We start from the raw sequence: 23,967 nt of genomic DNA on the forward strand, positions 1-23,967 counted from the left end.
GCTGGCAGTGTTCTGGATGGTAATGGATCATTTGAAAGCTTTAACGTGCTGGCAGTGTTCTGGATGGTAATGGATCATTTGAAAGCTTTAACGTGCTGGCAGTGTTCTGCATGGTAATGGATCATTTGAAAGCTTTAACGTGCCGGCAGTGTTCTGTATGGTAATGGATCATTTGAAAGCTTTAGTGTGCTGGCAGTGTTCTGTATGGTAATGGATCATTTGAAAGCTTTAACGTGCTGGCAGTGTTCTGTATGGTAATGGATCATTTGAAAGCTTTAGTGTGCTGGCAGTGTTCTGTACGGTAATGAATCATTTGAAAGACATGCTGGTACTGTTCTGCACGGTACCTGGTAGTATTTAATAGCCTTAGTGAGGGGCTCCACGTTGACGGTCTCATCCAGCTGGTCCTTGTGGAGGAGATCGATCACAAAGTCCAGGGAGCGTTCATGGACACTCATCTCTGGATACAGTGTACCAATCTTCTTATAAACCTCCACACTGCACTGGTTCAGAGCTCTATAGGAGATACAAGGAACAGTGGATAAAGATCAGAGTCACTGGTAGAAGGAAACTGTCAAACAACTGCAAGCTTATTTTATACATACTGAATATACACCCTGCGGGTCAGAAATATGATGTCATTAACCTTGAAAGCTAATGATTGAGTTGGGACATTTATTGCCCATTTCTCCTCACTCAGACACCTTACTTCATAAATATCTTGGTATCCCTGAATAGTTCATTGTCTCCTTTTAAAATATCTACAAAAGATTTAAGCTAAAATCTATCCCACAGATACAGTGGTACTGCAAACATGATTAATTTACTACCAATGTAGAACAATTGGGCAGTAATTGTTCTTAGCTTTACCCCAAAAACACTTCTGCGATGGTGATTGCCAAGACTGGTACAGAATGCGATGAGTTGCACTAAGAATCAATTTTACACATTAATGGATGATTTGCTATGGTAATACAGAATTTGTGTTCATCAGAGTCTGTGAAACCAGCCAGCAATTTAGACAATCATAGAACTCTGGGTCTAGCTTAGTCCTGTATTAGATCTTCTGCATTACCAGCTCTCACAATTATTCGGGGGCCCCTAAATACAGGAAATGAAGCCATGAAAGACTCAAGCAGAGGCACGTACTGTTCATATTTGTGCAGGGTTGCCTGGAGCAGGCTGAGTGAGTACACCAGTCCTGCAGCGAAGCTCAGCTGCTCTCCCACTGCTCCCCGCAGGCCTGGCCTTGCCACGCAGTCCTCATTCAGGTCAAACTTCTCCTGGGCTTGCTTGCTGATCAGCTCAGCCTAAAACACAAGGCACAAAAGCATGTGGTATGCACTTTCCACTGTATTCGATGTTTTATGAAATTTTTTTTTGTATATCATGTATTATGCATTTCTCTGTATTTGAAGTATTATGGATTTTCTTCTTCTTACTGCATCTTGTAAAGAGCTTTGTGATGGTGGTCCACTATGAAAGGCACTATATAAAATAAAGACTGATTGATTGAGGCATGCTCATCTGGGCTACTGCATGGAAATGTATGGGTGTTACCCTGTTAAGTCGTCAATTTTTTGTGGGGCTGGATTATCTCAAAGACATTTTTCTGACACTGACACCATATTTTCATGAAATGGTGTCCCACCTGGTCAGACCACCAATACAAAAAAGAACTTGATGGGCTTCGTGGTTCAAGCCATTTTAATTTGTTACCATGCTTTTTATTTAATTGTATTTTATCCCATATTCTCCCATCTGCTCTTCAGTGTCTGGGATACAGTGAAGTATTCATTTCAATTAGAGCGTCACCTTGCAGATGAGGCGAGGGATGAGCAGCAGCACCAGGATGCAGTCGTGGTCGCCCCCGTGACGCAGGAAGGAGTCCGGCATGAAGGAGGTGAGCAGAGACACCTGTCGGTTTGCCTGGCTCACCTCCATCTTCCGCAGCTCCATTTCAATTGCCTGGAAAAGAACAAAATAAACAAAATCCGCCATTAGATTACTGGAAATCATCATGTTTGAAGTTAAGCAATTAATTCCAATTCTTACTTTATATGGATTACCGTCATTCTACAACTCTCACTTTCTTTCTTATTTAAAAATCAAACACTTTAGGGTAAACATCTATTTGATTTTTTTTTTTTTTTTTTCAAATGGTGGCTACTAATGAACTGAATTTACCCATTACTTCATCCAGATGATCTAAAGAAATATGTTTATATAATGCATATCTTTTGCACAGGTAACAGTGAGATACACATAATTATAGTAATTTATATTAGGTAGGATTTACTGGTATCATATAAAAATACTAACCCCCCCCCCCCACCCCCCTCCGGTTTTTCATTCATGTCAAGTGTAGTTTTTTTTTCTGTAAAACAAATTGAACAGAAACCCAGGGACACCTGAAATGCATGAACAGTAGGTTATGTGCTCACCTTCGCGTAGGCCTTGGTCTCTGCAAACTTGATCTTGAAGTCAAACATCTCCGCGGGAGGCTGCTGCTGCTCTGCTGTGGCCTCCTGTTGACTCATCAGCTCCCGGTTCACCTCCTGAACACACGAGGGCGACAATGAGAGGCAGACAACACAAACACATCTCATCTCCATATGAAAAAAAAACAACACACATTAATTCATACCACTACCACTAGATGGCAGCATGTCATTTGAATCCTTTATTATTATTTATTTGTTTATTTAGCAGACACCTTTATCCAAGGCGACTTAGAGACTAGGGTGTGTGAACTATGCATTAATTGCAGTGTCACTTACAACAACGTCTCACCCAAACGACGGAGCACAAGGAGGTTAAGTGACTTGCTCAAGGTCACAGAGTCAGTGAGTGAGCTGGGATTTGAACCGGGAACTCCTGGTTACAAGTCCTTATCTTTAACCACCACACAGCCTCCTGTTGATGAATGCATGACTGAAAGGGTTTTTTTTTTTTTCCTCAGTGACCTTTTACTTTAAAATGTATTTGTTTATTCTTATTCAAAGTTTTTTCTTTTAGTAAATCAGCAGAATTGTCATGGTTCAACACAACCATGAATATTTAATTAACAATATAATTGATAAACTAAAAATGTTTTACACCCAAAAAGCATTTGACCATGTATCTATTTTTTCCTTAAATTAATTTACTACATTTTGGTATTCCTATATCCTTCTGTCCTCATTCCCTTTTTATAAAGGCCATGCTGTGAGCAAACTTTCACTTGTTTGTAAACATGCACAAAAAAGTAATACTGATCAATGTAACCATTTACTATCCCACTACTGCACAGCATACTTACCCAAACATGAACCTACACCCATTAAAATCACTTAGGTAAATGTATTCCTCTCTCTCCATATATATATCTCTATTAATATATAGCCTACCATAAATATACAAAGGATTCATGTTTTGTGTTCAAAGTGTCATATGAACTGTTGTCACATGTGGTACTGTACCAGAATATAAAAACAAGTTACAGCGAGCGACTAAAATGTTTCAGCTGGTACTTGCTGCTCTTCCATTCTCTGCCCCTGTGTGTGTGAGTGTGTGTCTCTCTGTACTCGCCTGCAGGTGAGCGGTCAGCTCCCGGTACTTCTTGATGGTCTGCTGGTAGTCAGCGACAGTCTCTTGCGCAGCTTCCACCCTCTTCTCAGCTTCTCTGACCCGTGCGCTGCCCAGGTCCAGCTGCTCCCGCAGCTCCAGCTCAGTCTCCCGCGCGTTCTCCTGCAGCTCATCATTCATCTCATTGATGGCCTCCTGCGGGTGTGACACATCAGTCACGTGAACACACTCGTATAAACACACACTCCAGTAGGTAGTGTAAATAATAAAATACCCCCTTTCCAGCTCCCAGCTCTGTCACAAAATGAGTTTCAGAATTACATTTGTTTCCAATATTTGCATCCTTAAAATTTGTAATTTTTAATAATTACCTCATGGGAATTTATAAAGACCTGAAACATGAATAATCAATGCTGTTCGCAGAGCCTGCGGCGCAGTCAAGGTCCACCCCTGAAGCCATATCATGACAGCGCTCACAGACCTCAGCATAATTTTTCCTTCAAGCCTGCTGCCAGTGACCTTGAAGGTTAATGGTTACATTTCTATTTTAGGGAACCTGAGTTATAATAACCAAACTTTCCCTTTCAAGTACGAAACATAACCATTACCGAGTGGGTCAGTACACCTAAGCCGTTGCACGAGTAGAATGCTACAAGGCTAAGCCGAGGTGGCCTTGTGCATTACCATTAAGAACCCCAGTAACAAGAAGCTAGCGCTAAAAAACTGAGGGAGAAACTCACCTCTATTCCTGGGTTGTAAGGGTCAACTGAGAAGCCACCCTTAACACTCTAGTTCCAAAGCTAGGGTTTTGAGGAGCCACGACCTAAGTCTGTAGAACCTAGTAAAGGTATGAGGAGCAGCCCACACCACTGCATTGCAAATGTCCTTGACAGATGCACTCTGGAAAAAAGCCCACATAGCTGTCATGCCCCTGGTGGAATGGGCAGTGAGCTTTCTGGAGGGGGCAAGTTTGCCAGCTCATAGGCAGTCCTGACTGTCTGCTATCCACTTGAACAGCCTCTGCTTAGACAGGGCTTGACCATGGGACTTTTAAGAACATAAGAAAGTTTACAAACGAGAGGAGGCCGTTCAGCCCCTTGCTCGTTTGGTTGTTAGTAGCTTATTGAACCCAGAATCTCATCAAGCAGCTTCTTGAAGGATCCCAGGGTGTCAGCTTCAACAACATTACTGGGGAGTTGGTTCCAAATTTCCACAATTTTCTGTGTATAAAAGTGCCTCCTATTTTCTTCAGTGACTTTAGCACCAGGTCCGTAACGGAGCAGTAACCTCCAGTAACCTCCTGTCTTGGTTCGGTACCGGAACGGTACCAGATCAGGAATGGAGTGGGTCGGTGACCACTGGTTCACAGTCACTGCAGGTAGTAATGTACAGGTTTGCCCACCTGTACATGCCACTGGAAAAACCACTCAGTCAGTATACACATGAAACTGAGGAAAGCCTGCTTGTTAGATGGTACTAACAGCCTTTGCAATGGTGATGCTAAAAGCAGTCACCAAAACGGCATCAAGATACTGTGGATGAGATTGCAAGCAATGAACACCCAAAGCCCATATCTTGGTCCTGTGCAGCGCTGCTGAGCCAAGCAGCTGCTGAGCTGTACGTGTGCAAAAAACACCACGTTGTAGACCAGCCTGCATGTGGTCTCTGTAAAAGAAACAGAAAACACAAGAGACACTTCTCTACAGCAGTAATACAATATTACAATAAACAATGTATCATAATAAAAACAAGAAATAAATCTCCCGTAACAAAAAATAAGAAATAACAACTCCAGCCAGAGCTATAGCAGCCTGGAGGGACAGCGCAAGTCAGCCAGCTTTCACTGCTGGATCCTTGAAAAGGAGCTGCTAAGCCAAAAGCTTCATGAGGGGCACAAGGCTGCAGTGAGATGTAACAAGCAACAGGCTGTAGTTCACACATGACGAGTAATTATTGAAAACTACTACAGTGATCATTTTTAATGTCACATACATTTAGTGTAAAAACACAATAAATGCAAAATGTACAGCAGATAGAGAGATTGGTGAGCGCAGTACTTTTATGCCCTCAGGGACGGGTCATGACTGTGTCACAGGCTCTGTGAGCAGCTTTGATATTTCTTATTCAGGTTTGGGGTCTTTAGGAAGTAAACACCCAAACAGTAAAGGCTACATTTCATACTTCAAAAGGGTACAATTTCCATTACATAGATCAGCGTTTCTCAAACTGGAGGTCCCAACCCAAAAGGCTATTGTAGGGGAGGTCGTGTGATCACAAAATATACTGACATACCTTTAAGATTAGGGCTTCTGATTTTCTCAATTCACATTGACTTCACCACTTTCCCATTACAAATAAATGAATAAATAAATAAAACCTACTACTATCTTTCCATGCAGTTAAGCAGTGTCCCTCCTTCCTGACTTCTATCGATCACTGATTTGTTCTGAATACTTTAACCCCGCCCCAACTACTGAGTGGCAGCACATTCTACATTTCTATTGGAGACTCCACTTGTGAGATTTAAAACAAGATTACAATTACAGTAGAAGGCTGGTTTGCAACTATGTGGTACATAGATACAACTATGTGTGCAAGTACTGTCCAGTTACTACAGGCATTTTGGAAAGTAACTGAAAACAATCAGCCCCAAAAAAGACTGATTTACATAAAACTCAAAAATAGTCAAGCACCAAAAAAATTAAGTGAATAAAAAACAGACAGACTCCCTACTTAAGATCCTCAGCATTGCATTACAGCGCATATACACGTAATCCTCAACAGTAAAGGATGTAATATGAAGCCAGATGCTTGTCTCTATGTGTACAAGTGCTAGCTCCGGTCAAAACACACAAAAAAAAAGTTCAGCGTTTGTTTACGTTTCACACTGTTTCTCAATTTGCCACACTCCTTGTACAATGTTATGATTACTGCCACACTCCTTGTATAATGTTATGATTACTGCCACAATCATTGGCAAACTGTTTGTTTGCATGTACTTCCAGCTTTCAGAACCACATCATGTTGTCTGTGAAGGTAAGACACACATTTCAGACAGTAACGTGTTTCTTAAATGCCTACATACTCGACCTTGAAAGTGGAACTTAAAGAAACAGGCGTTCTTTACAAATCAGAGGAATCTACAAGTAGACGGTACTGATACTATATTCAAGTTTTCTATCAGTCGCTCCTTTTCTGGTGGCCAAATGAAATCTTAATTTACACAGAACGACCACCTGTGACACAAATGACAGGTTTGCTGTTGACTCAAACACTTCTGCCTCTGTGGGTCTAATTTCATGCCATGGTTTAATTTTGTAATCTTTTTTTTTTACAGTTGAGGTGTATGTTTGGTCGAAACAAAAGTGCATTTTATATTAGCTAAAAATATAGTTTTTTTTTTTTTAATTTATTCTTGAAAACCGTTGCTACCCTGCCTTTGACTGCAGGCATGGTGATTACAAAGCCTGTGTAGATGAGCAGTCATTTCATATGATATCTCACTGTGTGGTGGTCCTGCTTCATGTAGCGTTCCTGTGTAGATGAGCAGTCATTTCATATGATATCTCACTGTGTGGTGGTCCTGCTTCATGTAACGTTCCTGTGTAGATGAGCAGTCATTTCATATGATATCTCACTGTGTGGTGGTCCTGCTTCATGTAGCGTTCCTGTGTAGATGAGCAGTCATTTCATATGATATCTCACTGTGTGGTGGTCCTGCTTCATGTAGCGTTCCTGTGTAGATGAGCAGTCATTTCATATGATATCTCACTGTGTGGTGGTCCTGCTTCATGTAGCGTTCCTGTGTAGATGAGCAGTCATTTCATATGATATCTCACTGTGTGGTGGTCCTGCTTCATGTAGCGTTCCTGTGTAGATGAGCAGTCATTTCATATGATATCTCACTGTGTGGTGGTCCTGCTTCATGTAGTGTTCCTGTGTAGATGAGCAGTCATTTCATATGATATCTCACTGTGTGGTGGTCCTGCTTCATGTAGCGTTCCTGTGTAGATGTGCAGTCATTAATTGGTATAAATGGAAATGTACTGCTATTCATACACATCAGATTCAGAAGCTGAAAAGGGGCTACGGGACAGGTTTTATTATCTAGCTGGCGATTCCAGTGCATTACAGTGCCTGAAACACACTGTCTCCCTTGTGCTCAGGATTGCCAGGTTTGCTGCTGCAGTGTAAGTCTTTAAAATGGATACCCACCAGGTCACTGACGGTTTCTCTCAGCTCCCTCACTTTCTCCTCCAGATCCAGGCTTCTCTCCGTTAGTGTCTCCACCATCTCCTCTGCGCCCAGAGCAGCATCAACCTGAACAACACAGTCAACAAACATTGAGGAACCTTGCAGAGCATCTCAGTCAATCAGGTTCAGAGGAACCGGCTACGTGCTCACAATGCTAAAAGTGTTATAGGATCCTAAAACACTGGCTTAAGCCCCTTTGACAATGCCAAGCTCTTCCAGGGTCTCACACTACCCAATTTCACACTGCATTTGAAGAAGCAGAGTCGAAATCAGAAAATACATAATGCTCGTAGCAACACCTCGGAAGCAGCTTGTTATGGATGCATCCATCCAAGCTTCACTGGATTGAATGTTGATTAGAGCAACTGTTTCTTCATCCCTGCTGCAATCTGACTCATGGTGTGTCTCAAATCACCAAAATATAGCTAAACATAATAGACAGAAATGCTCCTTGTGGAAGTGAAACTTTCACGCCGACGTGGCTGTTTGTTATTTTCTCGGGTAGGTGGTTTCACGCTTCGTGGAACTGTAACCCGGTCAGCCAGGACCCGGGTAGGAGTGCCAGCGTGAAAGGGGCTTTAGATTGAAGTTACCCAGTATGTTACAAATGCACAACCCCTGCCACAGCAGTAAAAACTACATTTCAGATACCAGCATCATGAATGTAAATCACCAGGATCCACATCTACCTGATGTACATTCAAAAATGTACATCATACACCTACTTGACCTACTGACATAAGGATTGACACACACACACACACACACACACACACACACACACACACACACAGTTGTTTTCTCTACAATAAATAAATAACTATACATTTTGATGCCCTCTGTCTCTTTATGGATAAATTAGTATACAGTAAGAGACAGCAACAGAACAAAACTCAGTCAGAAACATGATTACTGATGACATGAATAATGATAATTATTATTAAGACTAAATACATTATTGATAGTATGAAGATACTGGGACATAAATAAGACTCCTATGGCATAGCCTTTTCACCCATTCCAGGTTTTACTAAAAGCTTGATTAGCCACAGTGTATATTGTAGGTAATAAGCTCAGGTGTGTCTTATTAAACTCATGGCAAAACTGGGAATTGATCAAACTGCTATGCAATGGGAGTCTTATTTCCACCTCCGTGATAATCAGCTATGGTTTCAGCCCCTAACTGAAGGTGGCTCTGATGTTGAACCCCAAGACGCTCACCTGCTCCTTCAGCTCATCGATGGTCTTCTCGGCCTGCGTCATCTCCTCCACCAGCTTCTCCTTCTGCTGCCGCAGGATCTCCAGCTCTGAGTTCTTCTTCTCCATCTGCTTCTGCAGCTTCACATGCTCCTGCTTCTCTGAGGCCGACAGGTCTCGCATCCTGCAACAACACACACATTAAAAGCCTCTTTCTTTTCAGAATCTGAATGTTTCAGTTATTTAAGGTCTGAATTTAACATTTGGATAATTTTTTACAACTTTAAACTGGGGCAATTCATTCACTGCCATGCCAACAATTTTGCACTTTTCTCCCTCAAACAAGTTGTTTAAAAGTATGAATGTATCTATCATTCTCATTTTCTAAAATCCAAAAACACTGAATTCAGAATCAATTAAAAATGTAAAGGATTATTATGACAAAGGCTAACAAAGGGTTACATATTTGCATGACCAATGTTAATGAAGCACTCACTCTATTTTAATATAAAGGACTGAATTTAAAATAATTTAGACATGGGTAAGGATTACACATTTCTTGAATGCTAATTGTAAAAAGCCATGTCTGTGTTATGACCGAGTCTTGTAATAAAAAGTATGGAGACCAAAACGTGTCAAAAACTGACCTGACAAGTGCCTCCTTCAGTCTGCCGTTCTGTTCCTCGAGCTGTTTCACATGATAACTGGAGGCAGCTCCGTCAGATCCTGTCCAAAACAAACCTAGTTACTGTGTTGGAGTATTTTAACCCTTTAAGGACTAGGATCGTGTTAACACGATCATACTGAAGTGGGCTTCTAGGACTGCGATCATGTAAACACGACAAAAAAAGCACTTTCATTTCATGACTTGCAGGGCCACCGTACTTTACAGTACATGAAACACACATCAACGAATAGGGGAGGGGCTGACGTTCACTTCATGGTAGTTTTTTTTATGTGACTTCACTGAGAGAGGCATTTAGTGTCTAAAGGGCAGAGAAAGTTTACAGCAGAAACAAAACATCACAGGAACCTGTTTAGAGCTAATAAAAAAAAGGGAAACACTATAAATCTGATGTATTTGACTTACAATTATATTAGAACATTTACTCTGTCTCATGTGTTTATATATATATATATATATATATGTATATGTGTGTGTGTGTGTGTGTGTGTGTGTGTGTGTGTGTGTGTGTGTGTGTGTGTGTGTGTTTTGGTTTTTTTTTTACAACATTTACAATTATCAAGAAACGAGTGGATACAAGCACAAACTATTTCATGAACTAACTGTATTTGGTACATTTTTTTTCCTTACTACTGATAATAATGGAATGAATAACTATTACTTTATTTATAAATATTTATTTTGAGAAAAAAAGAAAAAAAAAAAAAAAAAAAGATAGAGAGTACTGCCCAGTATTGCTTATAAAGACTCTGAGAATAAACGTGTATTATGTCACTGCAATCACCCAGGTGAAACAATGTCTTTTAATTTGCCCAAACGTCAATATTTTTCAACAAAACTATCACAAAATATTGTAAGGTCCCTGTAGCTCTACGCAGAGTACATCACAAAAAATACTGTATTGAAAAAAATAAATAAGCAAAAAGTTTGTATGGTTTCTGAAATACTTTACTATGTCTCCCAGAGTGTTGTGAAAAAAAGGACACCATTTCCAAGATGCTACTGTAAAAAAAATATTTTTAGTGAAGTTTTATAGGAAGAGAGTCAACTATAGCCAAAAAACACCTGGTCCTGGGGGAGCATTCCACTGAAAAATGCTTGGTCCTGAAAGGGTTAACAGCAAGGTATAAAACACACATGGTACCCCTACAATACATAATGAATTTACAAATTACAGTGCAGACATCAAGGTACACGTCTCAGTTTAATATCAGTCTGTTTATCTTCAATCTTTTAAGTAACAAGGAGTTTGGTGTGATTGCCACACTAGTATCTGTACACGAACATCAGTTCTAAGGAAGACTAGAACGCCTGAAGATCTGGCAATCAATTTCATCAAAAGGAGTGCTAACCAATGTTTAAAATTGATTTCCAGCAGTAGTATATTCCCCTGTGTTCTTGTGTTGACAATGTTTTGGTTCTTATCTTTAATACCTTGTTTTGGGATATGTCGATATTTGAAAAACAACACTATAAATGAGGGCTGTACAATGGATGATTCCACATGGTGGCTCTTCTGAAGTATCCCATGTAAGGCTTTTAAGTACAAAAAGACTACAAGGGCAATCTGATGTCATAGATAGACCCTATACTGGAAGCACTCCCTGGTAAAGCAGCGTGATGATCGGTACCTTTCTCCTCGATCTCGTGCTTGAGGATCTCCAGGTCCATGGTCAGCTCCTCCACCTTCTCCTTTAGGGAGTCCACCTCCTGCTGTAGGGACTCTGCTCGCTCCTCAGCCATCTCCTTGTCCAGAGTGGCCATCTCGATGGCATCTGCAGTGTCTGCCATCTCCTCCATGTAGCGGTCCTTCGCCTCCAGAGCCTCTCTGGCTTCCTGTAAAAACATCACTCACTAATTTAGCGATTAAATCATATATCTTACTGCAAACACTGTTAAACAATTAGACAGACAGGCATGTCTTGAAAAGGTAAGATTATGTTACCTACAGGAGTATTTACCGCCAGGCCTCAAAGTGCAACCTTGAGTCTGCCGATGAAGAAACAGTTTGTATAGGAGAAACTGGAATTATTATAACAGACGTTGTTTCACACTATTCAATAAATGTTATCTTAACAATTTTACTGCAGACATCTGGGCATAAACTAGTGTAATAAGTGTATGTTCATATGGAATGATAAGAACGCAGTATACAGTACCTATAGAAAGTCTACACCCCCTTTCAAAATTTTCACCTTTTGTTGCCTTATAGCTTGGAATTAAAATGCATTAAAATAGTTTTTTATTTTTTTTCATTTATCTATACATTCTACCCCACAACTTCCAAGTGAAAAAAATATTCTAAAATGTGTAGAAAATTAATGAAAAATAAAAACTGAAATAGCTTGTTAAATAAGTGTCCATCTATCCCAACAGACTCACAGCTGTAATTGCTGCCAAAGGTGCTTCCACCAAGTATTATCTCAGGGGGGTGGAGACTTATCCAACTATGATCTTTCAGTTTTGTATTTCTAATATATCATTTTTTTCTCAACAAAAACTTTTTTTCCCTTAACAGTATGGAGTATGGTGTGTAGATAAGTGGAAAAAATCCTCATTTAACTGCATGAAACTCTGAGGCACTGACACAACAAAATGTGAAAAAAAGTTCAAGGGGGTGTAGACTTTCTATAGGCACTGTGTGTTGTAATTTACCACCTACTTGTTATTTGAAAACATTGAGAATTCTATTAAACTTTTGTCAAACAAATACTCCTTTTAATATTACTAAAGGTTTTTTTTTTTTTTTTTTAAATAGACCCTTGTTTTAGATGAGTGAATTTAAGTACAATGACAATCAATGTGGAAAGAAGCAAAGTTTCTGTCTTAGCAGACATCCTGTTGACTAAGCGAATCTCAGCAGGGTACCAATAAACCTGATATGTAGTAAGCATGGAGCTGTCAGCCCTACTATGTCAACACTATTTACAGCCAGTTCAGATCCCATCTCTGATGTAACGACGGCCTTTCTAAATAGCAATGAGCCGTGATGTGTACTGAAGAAGCAATTCAATATCAATCTAGAGATTCGACTATAAGAAATCAAGTTTGCACAGGTAATAATGCATCTCACACACTCACACCTGTCAAAGCAAGTGGCTGTGCAATTATTATTTCGAAACAGCTACACCACAAGCATTGTGAGGGAATATTTTGTAGAGTTAGATTAGGAAAAATAATCAGATTAAGAATAATACATTGTTAATGTAAAAAAATATTTTTAGTAAAAAGAGGTGGTCACAGTTCATTTGACATCTCTGCTCTAGTGGTTCACTGAATAACCTTTACCTTTTTGGCCTCCTTCAACTGCTTCTGCACATCAGTCTGCTGCTCCTGCATCTTGCTCTTCCACTCCTGCAGCTGCTCTAGCTGGATCTTGTACTTCTCCAGCTCCTTGAGCTTGGCCTTGTCCTCGCTGCGCTTCATCTTCAGAGTCTCCAGCTTTTCATCCAGGTCCTTCACCTGAACACGCAGGGCCTCCTCCTCCTGGGGGTAGAGTGAGAGAGAGTGAGTGATTGAGAGAGAGAGAGAGAGAGAGAGAGAGAGAGACGTGAGTGTGAAGGGACTACTATGTATCGAATAATATCCATTTAAAATAACGCCGTGGTTTTTCATTATTAACCTCTTCAACTCCAGGTGCAAAAGTGATTGCATACTCCAGATACCAGATTTTTAAATTAATGTAATTGGTATAAAATAATAATATTTGTAAAAAAGTCTCTACATTTATAACATTGTTATTAACCCTTTAGGCTCCTGTTACTAGACAGTCGTATTCAATAAAGCAAATCAAACACAAAAGTTTTAGCCTGTTTTTGTTACACTTTATTTTTGTATTACTAATATAATATACGTAACAGTGTCACTTTATGTTAAGTTTGTATGAAATTCCGCACTCAATACATAAAAATACAAACCCCCTTTTTTTTTTGTAAAATAAAATACTAGGTATATACTGTACTTTAGATCATTGATTGTTTGCTGCAGTATCTCCAACTCAGATAGACAGGGGTTTTTGCATGGAATGCAATTGGATAATAAAGCCACTTGATGACTTTGATCTCTCCTCCCTATCTTCAAACACATACCACATTACAACACTGCCTCTTAGGGCATTATGACAGAGAGAAGGGATCTGAGCTGCAAATCTCAGTACGAAGGGGTCGTAGCTGGAGCGCTGTGTTTTTGTTAGTTTATTTGTGTAGCAGAGGACTAGCAAGTCGGGAGCTGCAGCCATGGAGCCAGCACAACAAAGCACCGCTGTACTACCACTGCAGCACTTTACCACACACTTATGGATTACTGTACTGTGTTATTAATTTGTGAAGCCTTTTAGTTTGGCACTGAAAACCCGCCGTTTCACCCTTATACCAGCAATGTTGCAAGGTTAAAACGGCAGGTTTTCAGTCCCAAACTAAAAGGTTTCACAAAATAATAACACAGTGCAGTGATTATTATCAATTAAACATTGACTGCTTTCATAACTATAAGACTGTATGGACATTTATTTTGTCACTCACACCCCACCTCCTGACAGGCATGTATATAAAGAGATCAGATTTTAAATAACAACCACAGAATAGACGGCAAATCTTGACGTCAAGTGCTCTTTCATTTGAAGTACACACGTGCGTCCTGGAGCTGAAGTGGTTAAAGTCATGTAGACAAAAACAGGCTGAGGAGGATATAATGTGCTGTACAGCGAGATACAGGGAGTGTGAGGGGATTAAATTGTACAATCGAATATTGATGCTCCACATGTTAGGAGTGATAGCATATGGACAATAAGGGAGCAGTGGCTTTAGTACCTAAAATATTAGCGAGTTAAGCATTCTTGTTCTCCATACAAGTAAAGTTATTTCAAATAGTTACCTCCAACATGATGGGCTCCTATTATTAGTCTTACAGATTTATGTAAGACTGAAGCTTATAGAGCACAGTGCAAAGTTTACAAGAAATGCATAACCTTATCTTTGCTGCGTCCCGTGTTGCCCCTAACGTATTGTTATATTTTTTAACTATTGCAGCCTCTTTTGTCTTCATGATCACAGTGTGTCCAGATGAGGCTCACTCCTGCAGCAATGCTGGTTTACTGTTCCCACAATACGACACTCATTCCAATCAATGTGCCCGCAGTGTTGCAGGACAGAGCAAGAACTGGATACACTGTGATGTTTAGAAGAAAAAAATAATTCTCTCCTTGCAAACAAAGTAATTTCCTAGTTATATAGATCAAATATATAATATATATATATATATATATATTTCTATAATATATATCCTATACTAGAGGATTTGAGAGAGAGAGAGAGAGAGAGAGAGAGAGAGAGAGAGAGAGAGAGAGAGAGAGAGAGAGAGAGAATATGTTTAAACCATTTTTAACTAGCTTGTTGCATCTACTTGCAACTTTTAACAAGCTGGGTCTGTAGTTTGTTACATAAGACACTGGGTCTATCAGGTTTGCAGGCTCTTGTTTACACCTCCTTCCCCTTGCTGGTCCTTACCTTGCTGGGAGTCGGGTGAGGGTGGGCTCCTGGAGAGGTGAGCCCCATGCTAGGGGTGGGGATCACAGGTGCTACCAGGGGGGTACTCGGCTCGCTGCTGCTCATGTCCCCCCCGGAGGCCGACGCTGAAGGGCCCGCCGTGCCGCTGGACGCTGCCGAGCTGCTGGGTCTCGTCGGCTGTGGAACCACACGTTAGACTAGGCATGTTGTGTTAAGTTTGATTTCCTAAGCTTTTACCCTTTAGGATTAACATGTATACACTTTCACATACTTAGAATTTCTGTATCTAATCATAACACAACTTCAAGGTGGATGAGCCATGTGTGCAACATTACTTATAATGTACACTTGCAATGCTTCTATTACAGGGGTTATTTTGTGCAGTCCACAAACCTCACATATATTACACAATTATGCATCCCATTCATTTGTAGCAGACACCCAGCACACCACTCACATCACACCCATGTGTTAGTGCTCACCTTGGTCCGCCTGGCTGGGGTCTGGAGGAGAGTGGGAGGATTCAGAGTAGGAAACAGTCACACAGGGAGAAATAGACACACAGGGACAGACAAGCAGCAGCAGTGGCGGCGGCAACAGCAGAGTGCAGTGGCAGAGGCAGCAGTTACCAGAACAGGAGGGACAAAAAACAAACACATCGTCATACTGGTAACAAGAGCAAGACAGGCTACTGTTAACAATGCACATCGTGTTGCATCTCAGTGCTTAACTTTTAAGATGCTCCAGACCATTATTGCTAGTTCCATTATGGTCTGATAAACAACACAGATACTTCAACTTGAGTTCACCACAAGGTATCCGGATAAGAGAAGAGTCCAGTTAAGAAGAGCACCGTCTTTAGCGGAACCAATGGAAACTGTTGCCATGACAGTCATTTCCAGTATTACTCTCCTAACATCTCTGTGCACACAAATAGCTTTAGTGATTAGTTTGTCCTTATAAACCTAAAAAGAAACTGTGGTGTTGAAGTAATGGGCACTATTTAAACCCTAAGAGACACTGTGGTGTTTGAAGTAATGGGCACTGCTGTTTTTCAAAAACAAAATCACCAAGAATCCCCACTTTACATTTCGGAAATGAATACAACCATTTATTACAAGATAGAAAGCCCACAGTATATGCACATCTTTGATAAGGACAAGCAAATGTCAACTAAAAAAAAAAACTTAAAACTTAACTTAAAAAACATACTACATAATGTATTAAACACATTGGCTGACCTGAACACTCTGGTGATTTGTTGATTAATTTCTACATCAAGTTACTGGCTTTCAAAAGGCATTTCTCCTAATTTGAGCAACTCGAACAAGCTGGCTGTGTCAGTGCATCCACTGGTACAGTGATTGCACTTTAATGACTAGAGCTGTTTTTAAACAAAGACGCTATAATACATATAAGAAAAAAATGAAATCTCAAATAACAATGGACTGGAGTGGGGCAACAGGTTGATAAGCTTTGACTTTTAAATAAAGCCCTTTTTTACAGCAAACAATGAATAACAAAAACCTTATGACAAAAGGTTGATTGATACAGATGCTCATAATATATGCACTTGATACATATATTGCATGGTTTTGGTCAATATACACTACCGGTCAAAAGTTTTAGAACACCTAACATTTAGAACATTTTTTCAGTTTTTATTGAAATTTATGCAGTTTAATGTCTCAATGTACTCTGAAATTAAAGCATAGAACAAATAAACAATTGGAGATAAAAAAGAAATCATGGAATCGTTTTGTTTAACAAAATTTAATCTAAATTTTTGACTCAAAGTAGCCACCTTTTGCAGATATAAAACAGCCGAACACACTCGTGGCATTCTTTCTACAATGGAAATCAAATATTGTTCGGAAAGTTCTTCCCAACACTGTTGCAGAAGTTCCCACAAATGTGTTGTACTTGTAGGTTGCTTTGCTTTCACCCTTCTGTCCAGTTCATCCCAAACCAGCTCGATGGGGTTTAAGTCTGGAGACTGTGCTGGCCATTCCATGATTTGAATCCTACCGTCTTGTTCTTTTCTTCTAAGGTAGTTCTGACATAGCCTTGAGGTATGTTTTGGGTCATTATCTTGCTGTAGGATGAACCCCTGACCAACTAGGCGTATACCAGAGGGTATTGCATGGCGCTGCAAAATGCTGTGGTAGCCGTTTTGGTTCAGGGTGCCACCCACTCTGTGCAATTCGCCGACTCTGGATCCAGTAAAAGAGCCCCAGACCATCACGCTTCCTCCTCCATGTTTGACAGTTGGTGTCACACACCGAGGAACCATCCTTTTGCCTACTCGATGGCGTACAAAAACCCTGTGTGATGAACCGAAGATTTCAAATTTAGATTCATCGGTCCATAAGACCTTCTTCCAGTCTTCAGTAGTCCGCTGGCAGTGCTTCATGGCCCAGGCAAGCCTCTTTTTCTTATTTTGCCATCTTAGCAATGGCTTTCTTACTGTCACTCGACCTGTCAAACCTGCAGCTCGAAGTCTTCTCTTCAAAGTTGAAACTGAGACTTGCTTACTTCGACCAGTGCTAAGCTGTGCTTGCAGCTGTTGTCCTGTGAGCTGCCTATCACGCAAGCTGTTGACTCTCAGAAACTTGTCTTTTGATTCTGTTGTGGCTTTGGGTCTGCCAGACCTCTTCCTGTCAGAGTTTCCTCCAGTTTCCAAGTGCCTTTTGATGATGTAGGAAACTGTACTCACTGACACCTTGGCTTTCTTTGCAATTTCTCTAAAGGAAAAAAAGACCTACACTTTTAAGGGTTATATGGTCTGTCTGTCTTCCTTTGTTAATTGCCTTTTTCTCGCCATTATGATAGCAATATACTACTTCCTGCAGTACAATACTGTCCAAATAATGCTTAAGAGGGTGTAGTAACACAGTCTGTTCCAACACTGCTTTTATACAGATAGAGGGTTTGTAAGTAATCAACAAAAGTTGGGACACCTGTAGGAATTGTTAGCGTCAACTTTCAAGGCTTAATTTACTTCCATTGCTGCAGAACAGCTGTAAGTTGTTAACCCATTACTTGTTCCCTGAAAAAGGCCTTTTTGTATAACTCTGAAATGTACATTATTTTTCAGTTTTTGGTAACCTAAACTTTTTTTTAACCTCTGGCAGTTTACCGCTTACCTTTGTACCATTTCAGGTTATTCACTGGACTTGAACTGCTTAAATTTCAATAAAAACTGGAAAAATGGGGGTGTTCTTAAACTTTTGACCGGTAGTCAAAGTATGAGGAAACTTTCTTAGCTGACCACAGTCACAGTATGAAAAAAGAAAGATGACTACCTTAAAAATAAATTAATCTTTAAACTGATACTAATTCATGAAATTACCCAACACACAAAAGCAATGAGGATAACACTAGTTAAAGCTAATTTCAAATTCAAAGATCAACAGGAATATATATATATATATATATATATATATATATATTATATATATATATATATATAGTTGCACCTTGCAACACGTTGTGAACGATGTGCAACACAAGTACAGATATGCGTTTCATGATACTAGGTGGTAATCTGACCGACTACATCAAGCAGAAGCCAGGAAGTAGCCTCCTGCTAGCTAATAAATCCCTCATTCTGCTTTCCGTTGTCCAGTCCTATGTGTTCATGAGAGCAATCTCTTTAAAAGAGATTAATTAAATTTTCCCTGGTATTTTACTACAATATATTCTATACAGGACTGCTGAATAGTTTGTGCAATGTGTTCAGGTTCTGTAAATGTTTGTGCATGAACAGTGCCTCACAGGACAATCAACAATTTGAGGCAACTTAGTGAAAAAAGAAAAAGAATATTTTTGATGCATAAAACAAGTCTGATGTAAAATCTAAATTGAGCAATTCCAAAATGCATGCAAAATATGTGCTGTAAAAACGTATTAACTATACATATCTGGGTATCTGGTTATATAGCAATACTCCATATTGATAATCTTGCAATTCATGACAGGCTTCTTTTATAGACTCTGATCTTGTTTTTCTGTAGTTACAAATTGCTTGTATATTCTTGCCACAAATTGATCATGGGGACACAGTCTATAGGTTTGCATCTGCCTTAACATTAAACAAACTTGATCCTATATATATATATATATATATATATATATATATATATATATATATATATATATATATATATATATATATATATATATATATATATATATATATGCACCTTGAGATATATTATGAATTCAAGTTACAGTCCTCATCATTATGTTATTATATAGTTTGCTTGGCTGGACCTCCTTGGCTTTGTGAAGGCTGAAGCGCTGGTATATTCTGTTATATAAGGCTATTCATTGTAAATTATTAGATCGCATACATTTTTTAATTTCATGGTTCCTATAGTGCGTACACAGAGGCTGCTAAAAAATAATTTGCCTATTTTGCTCTTTACTCTTGGAATGATTTACAATCTAAACTTAACTTGCAGTCCTGAATAACTTTAGTACAATTCAAGAGTAAGCTGCATGATGATCTTCTCGAGAGCTGTGCATGTTTGTTTTAAGTAGTTGAGTAGACTTGTTCCTGTTTGCTACTATTTGATTGTTGCCTTTTTCACTGATCGTTGATTGTATTATTATGATCTGTATTGTATTTTTGTATCTGTTTTTGTTGTTGTTAAAGTTTTTTTTTTTTTTAAAAAGGCTAATTATTGAAGCATAACATTTAAAAAAAAAAAAAAGAATGTTAAACTGACATGAATGAAAACAGTAAAATATACCATGGGCAATCAAACAATACTTTAAGCCACTATTATTAAAAAAGTTGATTAAAAAAACAAGTAGAAGAATATATCACTATTGTACTGCAACACCCTCCTCCACTCCAAATTAAGACATCAAAAAAATAAAATCAGCATCTGCAAACAAATCTAGAATAAATAATGACTTGCCTTAAAAATAAAAGGAAAGCAAAGCTAGTATCATAATATTAAACTAAGCAAATCCCACTAACACATATAAAAACGCCACAGAAACACCATCCTAACCAAACACCAAGATTAACTTAAGAGCCCGAAGGTAAAAAGAATGCATTGATGTACCTTCCTGGGAGTTGGGGTCTGTCTCATCATTTTGAAAGAAAGGATACAGAGGAATAAAAACAGAGAAACACTGTCAGTTAGAATCACATTGAAACAAAACAAAATGCAGGTTCTGCTAGGTACAGTACAGTATTGCAACCCAAAGAAAGGCTGCTGAAGACTGCTTGCAAATGGCTGCTGGGTCCTTTTTCGTGTCTCCCCCCCCACCCCCCATCCTCTGTCCTCTGTAATCTATTGTTCAGTGTCTTCCCCCTTTCCTTTTCTCCAAAAGCTTCTGTGGTCGGTTAATTAGCAGAGAGCCATCTTCAACACCCCTGTTTCACAGGCCCGGAACCCTGCACCTGCGCTGCTGAGAAGGAAGCCCCACTCTTTGCCTGTGTCCTTGTGATTCTCCAACCACCGCCCTGCTTGGCCATTACATCATCACTTAGATTTTTTTTTTCCCATCCCTCCCCCCCACTCCCCCATCCAGACTGCACCAGTAACTGATTCGTAGCTTTGCTCTGCTGAGGAGCAAGAGGAGGGTGATAGAAGGCTCTTTTGTATCCTAGCAACACACTGATCTTTAGTCTCACTAGCCTCAGTGGCTAATTAAAATGGCTTGCAAGCCCCTCCCCAAAACAATGGAGTAGAGAAGACAACCTAGACTACGAGCCAGTGTGTGTCTAGTGTGTGTATGTGTGGGTTACTGCACACTGCTTCCAAATCACAGTGACAGCTGACTTCGTCACCTGCTTTACATATGGCCCATTACTGAAAAGTTAGTTTTACCTAATGACTTGCTGCTTCGCTTTTTTCTTTCTTTCTTTTAAACATTTGCATTTAAGCATTTTGGATCTTTCTGAATTGTGCATCAACTATTTACGAAGAAAATAGAAATACATTCCGGTAGTTCTATATTGGAACACAGAAAATAATATTTTAAATGGTTTACTAGTTATGTCAAGTTTGCTTGTTTAAACCAAGCTGATTTACCACCCTCATAATGAATGGCAGCTGAAAACAAGCAGTGGTACTTTTTTGTTTTAAATTCAACAAAAAAGATAACTCAGAAATTGCTACCAGTGTTAAGGTCTAGGCTTCTTGCTGCTAAAAGGAATCCGATTACACTGGCAGGAGTTTGAAAATCATTATTTTAAAAATTAAGCAGCAGATGTCTGTAGGTTCATGTCCCTGTAGACGCAGTCTGGTGCTTTCATGGATACTATTACAGTTTTAAGCAGAATTAGCACAACAAGATGATGCGTGCGGATCACTGCTACCAATATGCAGACTGAACAGTTTGTTTCAAGGGTTTGGTGTGTTGAAATGGCTTTGTTTCATAATTACATTTATTTAATGTGATCACAATATAAAACAATGTGGTTACGTTATGAAATATAGCGGTCCTATCAAAGTCAGCTGTAGATTTCAGCTCCGGCACTACATACGTTACCTCAGATGGAAATCTCAATCGTTATGGAAGACATTTCACTTGTCAGTTCTACATACTGACAAGTTGCAGGTTTCTTACTGGACAAATATATTCTAAAGCAATTCAACATATATATGCTACATTGGGTGACTCAGCACTGGAGTCAAAAAAGATATACCGTAGACTGCAGTAACTGGTACTGGTTTGAAAGCATCAATTACACAGAATATTCTGAACCCCACAAAGACAAGAGTGAATACAGGCTAAAAGAAGAAATAATTCAATTAATCACAGATAGTTTCGATGCAGTAACCCAACGACCATACTTCTTACTGACGACAGACTTCTGGCAAGCATCACTTTGTACATTTAATTTTTGCATACAGAAATCCTCATCAGCCACCAGTAAAATAAAGGAGGCCAAACAAGAGCAGTTCCCTATTAAGTTTAAGCTTTTTGACTTACAGTAAATGCAACACGTTCAGGTCAACAATGAGACAAACTGAGCTAACTCAAAGCCATGCCTTTCCACTGATTATGCAGCCATTTGCAAGCATTGTCTATTCAGCAGAACCCGCAGTCCCACTTTTTATTTATTTATTTATTAATTTATTTGGGGGGCGGCGGGGGGGGGGCGTGAAATTCAGACAATGAACGAACCCATGAGTACAGCAGACACCAAGGCTTATTTGACAACAGCTTAACACTAATGAAATAAACTGGTTTTAACTCTGGAACAGTAAAAGAGTGTTATAACTACTTAACAGGAGGGGGTGCCATTGTCAAGACAACAGCAGCTGAGAGGTAGTGTAAATCATGCAACCATGAATCCCTGAGCATGCAGTAACACAGTGTGCACGGTAAACACCAATCTCTTCTTTTCAAATATATGAAGTTGCAAATTAACTGTGTGACTTTAAAAAGGAGTTAAGATTTTAACTCGATTCTTATTTAAAATTATAATAATTATATATACACATTATATATATCCTTCCCTTTCAACAGATTACACAAGAGAAAGTATGATAATCGTCTCTTCTCAAAAACCATTCGACGGCCAGTTTCTCTTTTCACAATGGTCATGGCTGGCTAGTTTGAGTTCTTCTGTGAAATTACCAACCAACCATCTCCAAATGCAAAAGATGAATCCCTACATAATATAAGGCCAGGCTGGTAGTAAGGTAGGCATATAAAAAAGATTTTTGTTTTAAAAAGATACAAATTTGCCACGTCTATCACAATTTGAGTAATAAAACTTAAATATACACTGCTGTGCAAATCTATACTACCATAGAATCAACCTGCTTTAATACTACCATCAAATCAATAATTCCATAGAATCAACCTGCTTTAATACTAATAGAATCAACCTGCTTTAATACCACCATTGAATCAACCTGCTTTAATACTACCATAGAATCATCCTGCTTTAATACTACCATAGAATCAACCTGCTTTAATACTACCATAGAATCAACCTGCTTTAATACTACCATAGAATCAACCTGCTTTAATACTACCATAGAATCAACCTGCTTTAATACTACCATAGAATCAACCTACTTTAATACTACCATAGAATCAACCTGCTTTAATACTACCATAGAATCAACCTGCTTTAATACTACCATAGAATCAACCTGCTTTAATACTACCATAGAATCAACCTGCTTTAATACTACCATAGAATCAACCTGCTTTAATACTACCATAGAATCATCCTGCTTTAATACTACCATAGAATCAACCTGCTTTAATACTACCATAGAATCAATACTACCATAGAATCATCCTGCTTTAATACTACTATCAATTCAATACTACCATAGAATCAACCTGCTTTAATACTACCATAGAATCAACCTGCTTTAATACTACCATAGAATCAACCTGCTTTAATACTACCATAGAATCAACCTGCTTTAATACTACCATAGAATCAACCTGCTTTAATACTACCATAGAATCAACCTGCTTTAATACTACCATCAAATCAATACTACCATAGAATCAACCTGCTTTAATACTACCATAGAATACTACCATGCTTCAATACTGCCATAGAATCAACCTGCTTTAATACTACCATAGAATCAACCTGCTTTAATACTACCATAGAATCAACCTGCTTTAATACTACCATAGAATCAACCTGCTTTAATACTACCATAGAATCAACCTGCTTTAATACTACCATAGAATCAACCTGCTTTAATACTACCATAGAATCAACCTGCTTTAATACTACCATAGAATCAACCTGCTTTA

The 23,967-nt window shown here is 39.1% G+C and overlaps 1 protein-coding gene across 9 annotated transcripts in view; it reads right to left on the bottom strand.

The window, feature by feature from the left end:
* Positions 1 to 23,967, bottom strand: part of LOC121330650 (dynactin subunit 1-like) — a 101,665-nt gene that overhangs the window by 23,082 nt on the left and 54,616 nt on the right. For 4 of the 9 annotated variants that reach the window (XM_041221739.1, XM_041218399.1, XM_041217631.1 and 1 more), the window contains 13 exons: positions 20,286 to 20,303; positions 15,690 to 15,710; positions 15,208 to 15,384; positions 12,992 to 13,189; positions 11,335 to 11,539; positions 9,666 to 9,744; positions 9,043 to 9,202; positions 7,783 to 7,887; positions 3,571 to 3,762; positions 2,445 to 2,558; positions 1,816 to 1,968; positions 1,150 to 1,310; positions 348 to 516 (listed from right to left, as the gene is read on the bottom strand). In XM_041221739.1, the coding sequence (XP_041077673.1) occupies positions 348 to 516; positions 1,150 to 1,310; positions 1,816 to 1,968; positions 2,445 to 2,558; positions 3,571 to 3,762; positions 7,783 to 7,887; positions 9,043 to 9,202; positions 9,666 to 9,744; positions 11,335 to 11,539; positions 12,992 to 13,189; positions 15,208 to 15,384; positions 15,690 to 15,710; positions 20,286 to 20,303 (1,752 nt within the window). The remainder of the gene's footprint in view (positions 1 to 347; positions 517 to 1,149; positions 1,311 to 1,815; positions 1,969 to 2,444; positions 2,559 to 3,570; positions 3,763 to 7,782; positions 7,888 to 9,042; positions 9,203 to 9,665; positions 9,745 to 11,334; positions 11,540 to 12,991; positions 13,190 to 15,207; positions 15,385 to 15,689; positions 15,711 to 20,285; positions 20,304 to 23,967) is intronic. The other 5 variants (XM_041220953.1, XM_041219265.1, XM_041223387.1 and 2 more) reach the window with 3 other exon arrangements.

Source organism: Polyodon spathula, chromosome 1, assembly GCF_017654505.1.
Source record: "Polyodon spathula isolate WHYD16114869_AA chromosome 1, ASM1765450v1, whole genome shotgun sequence".
NCBI lineage: Eukaryota > Metazoa > Chordata > Actinopteri > Acipenseriformes > Polyodontidae > Polyodon > Polyodon spathula.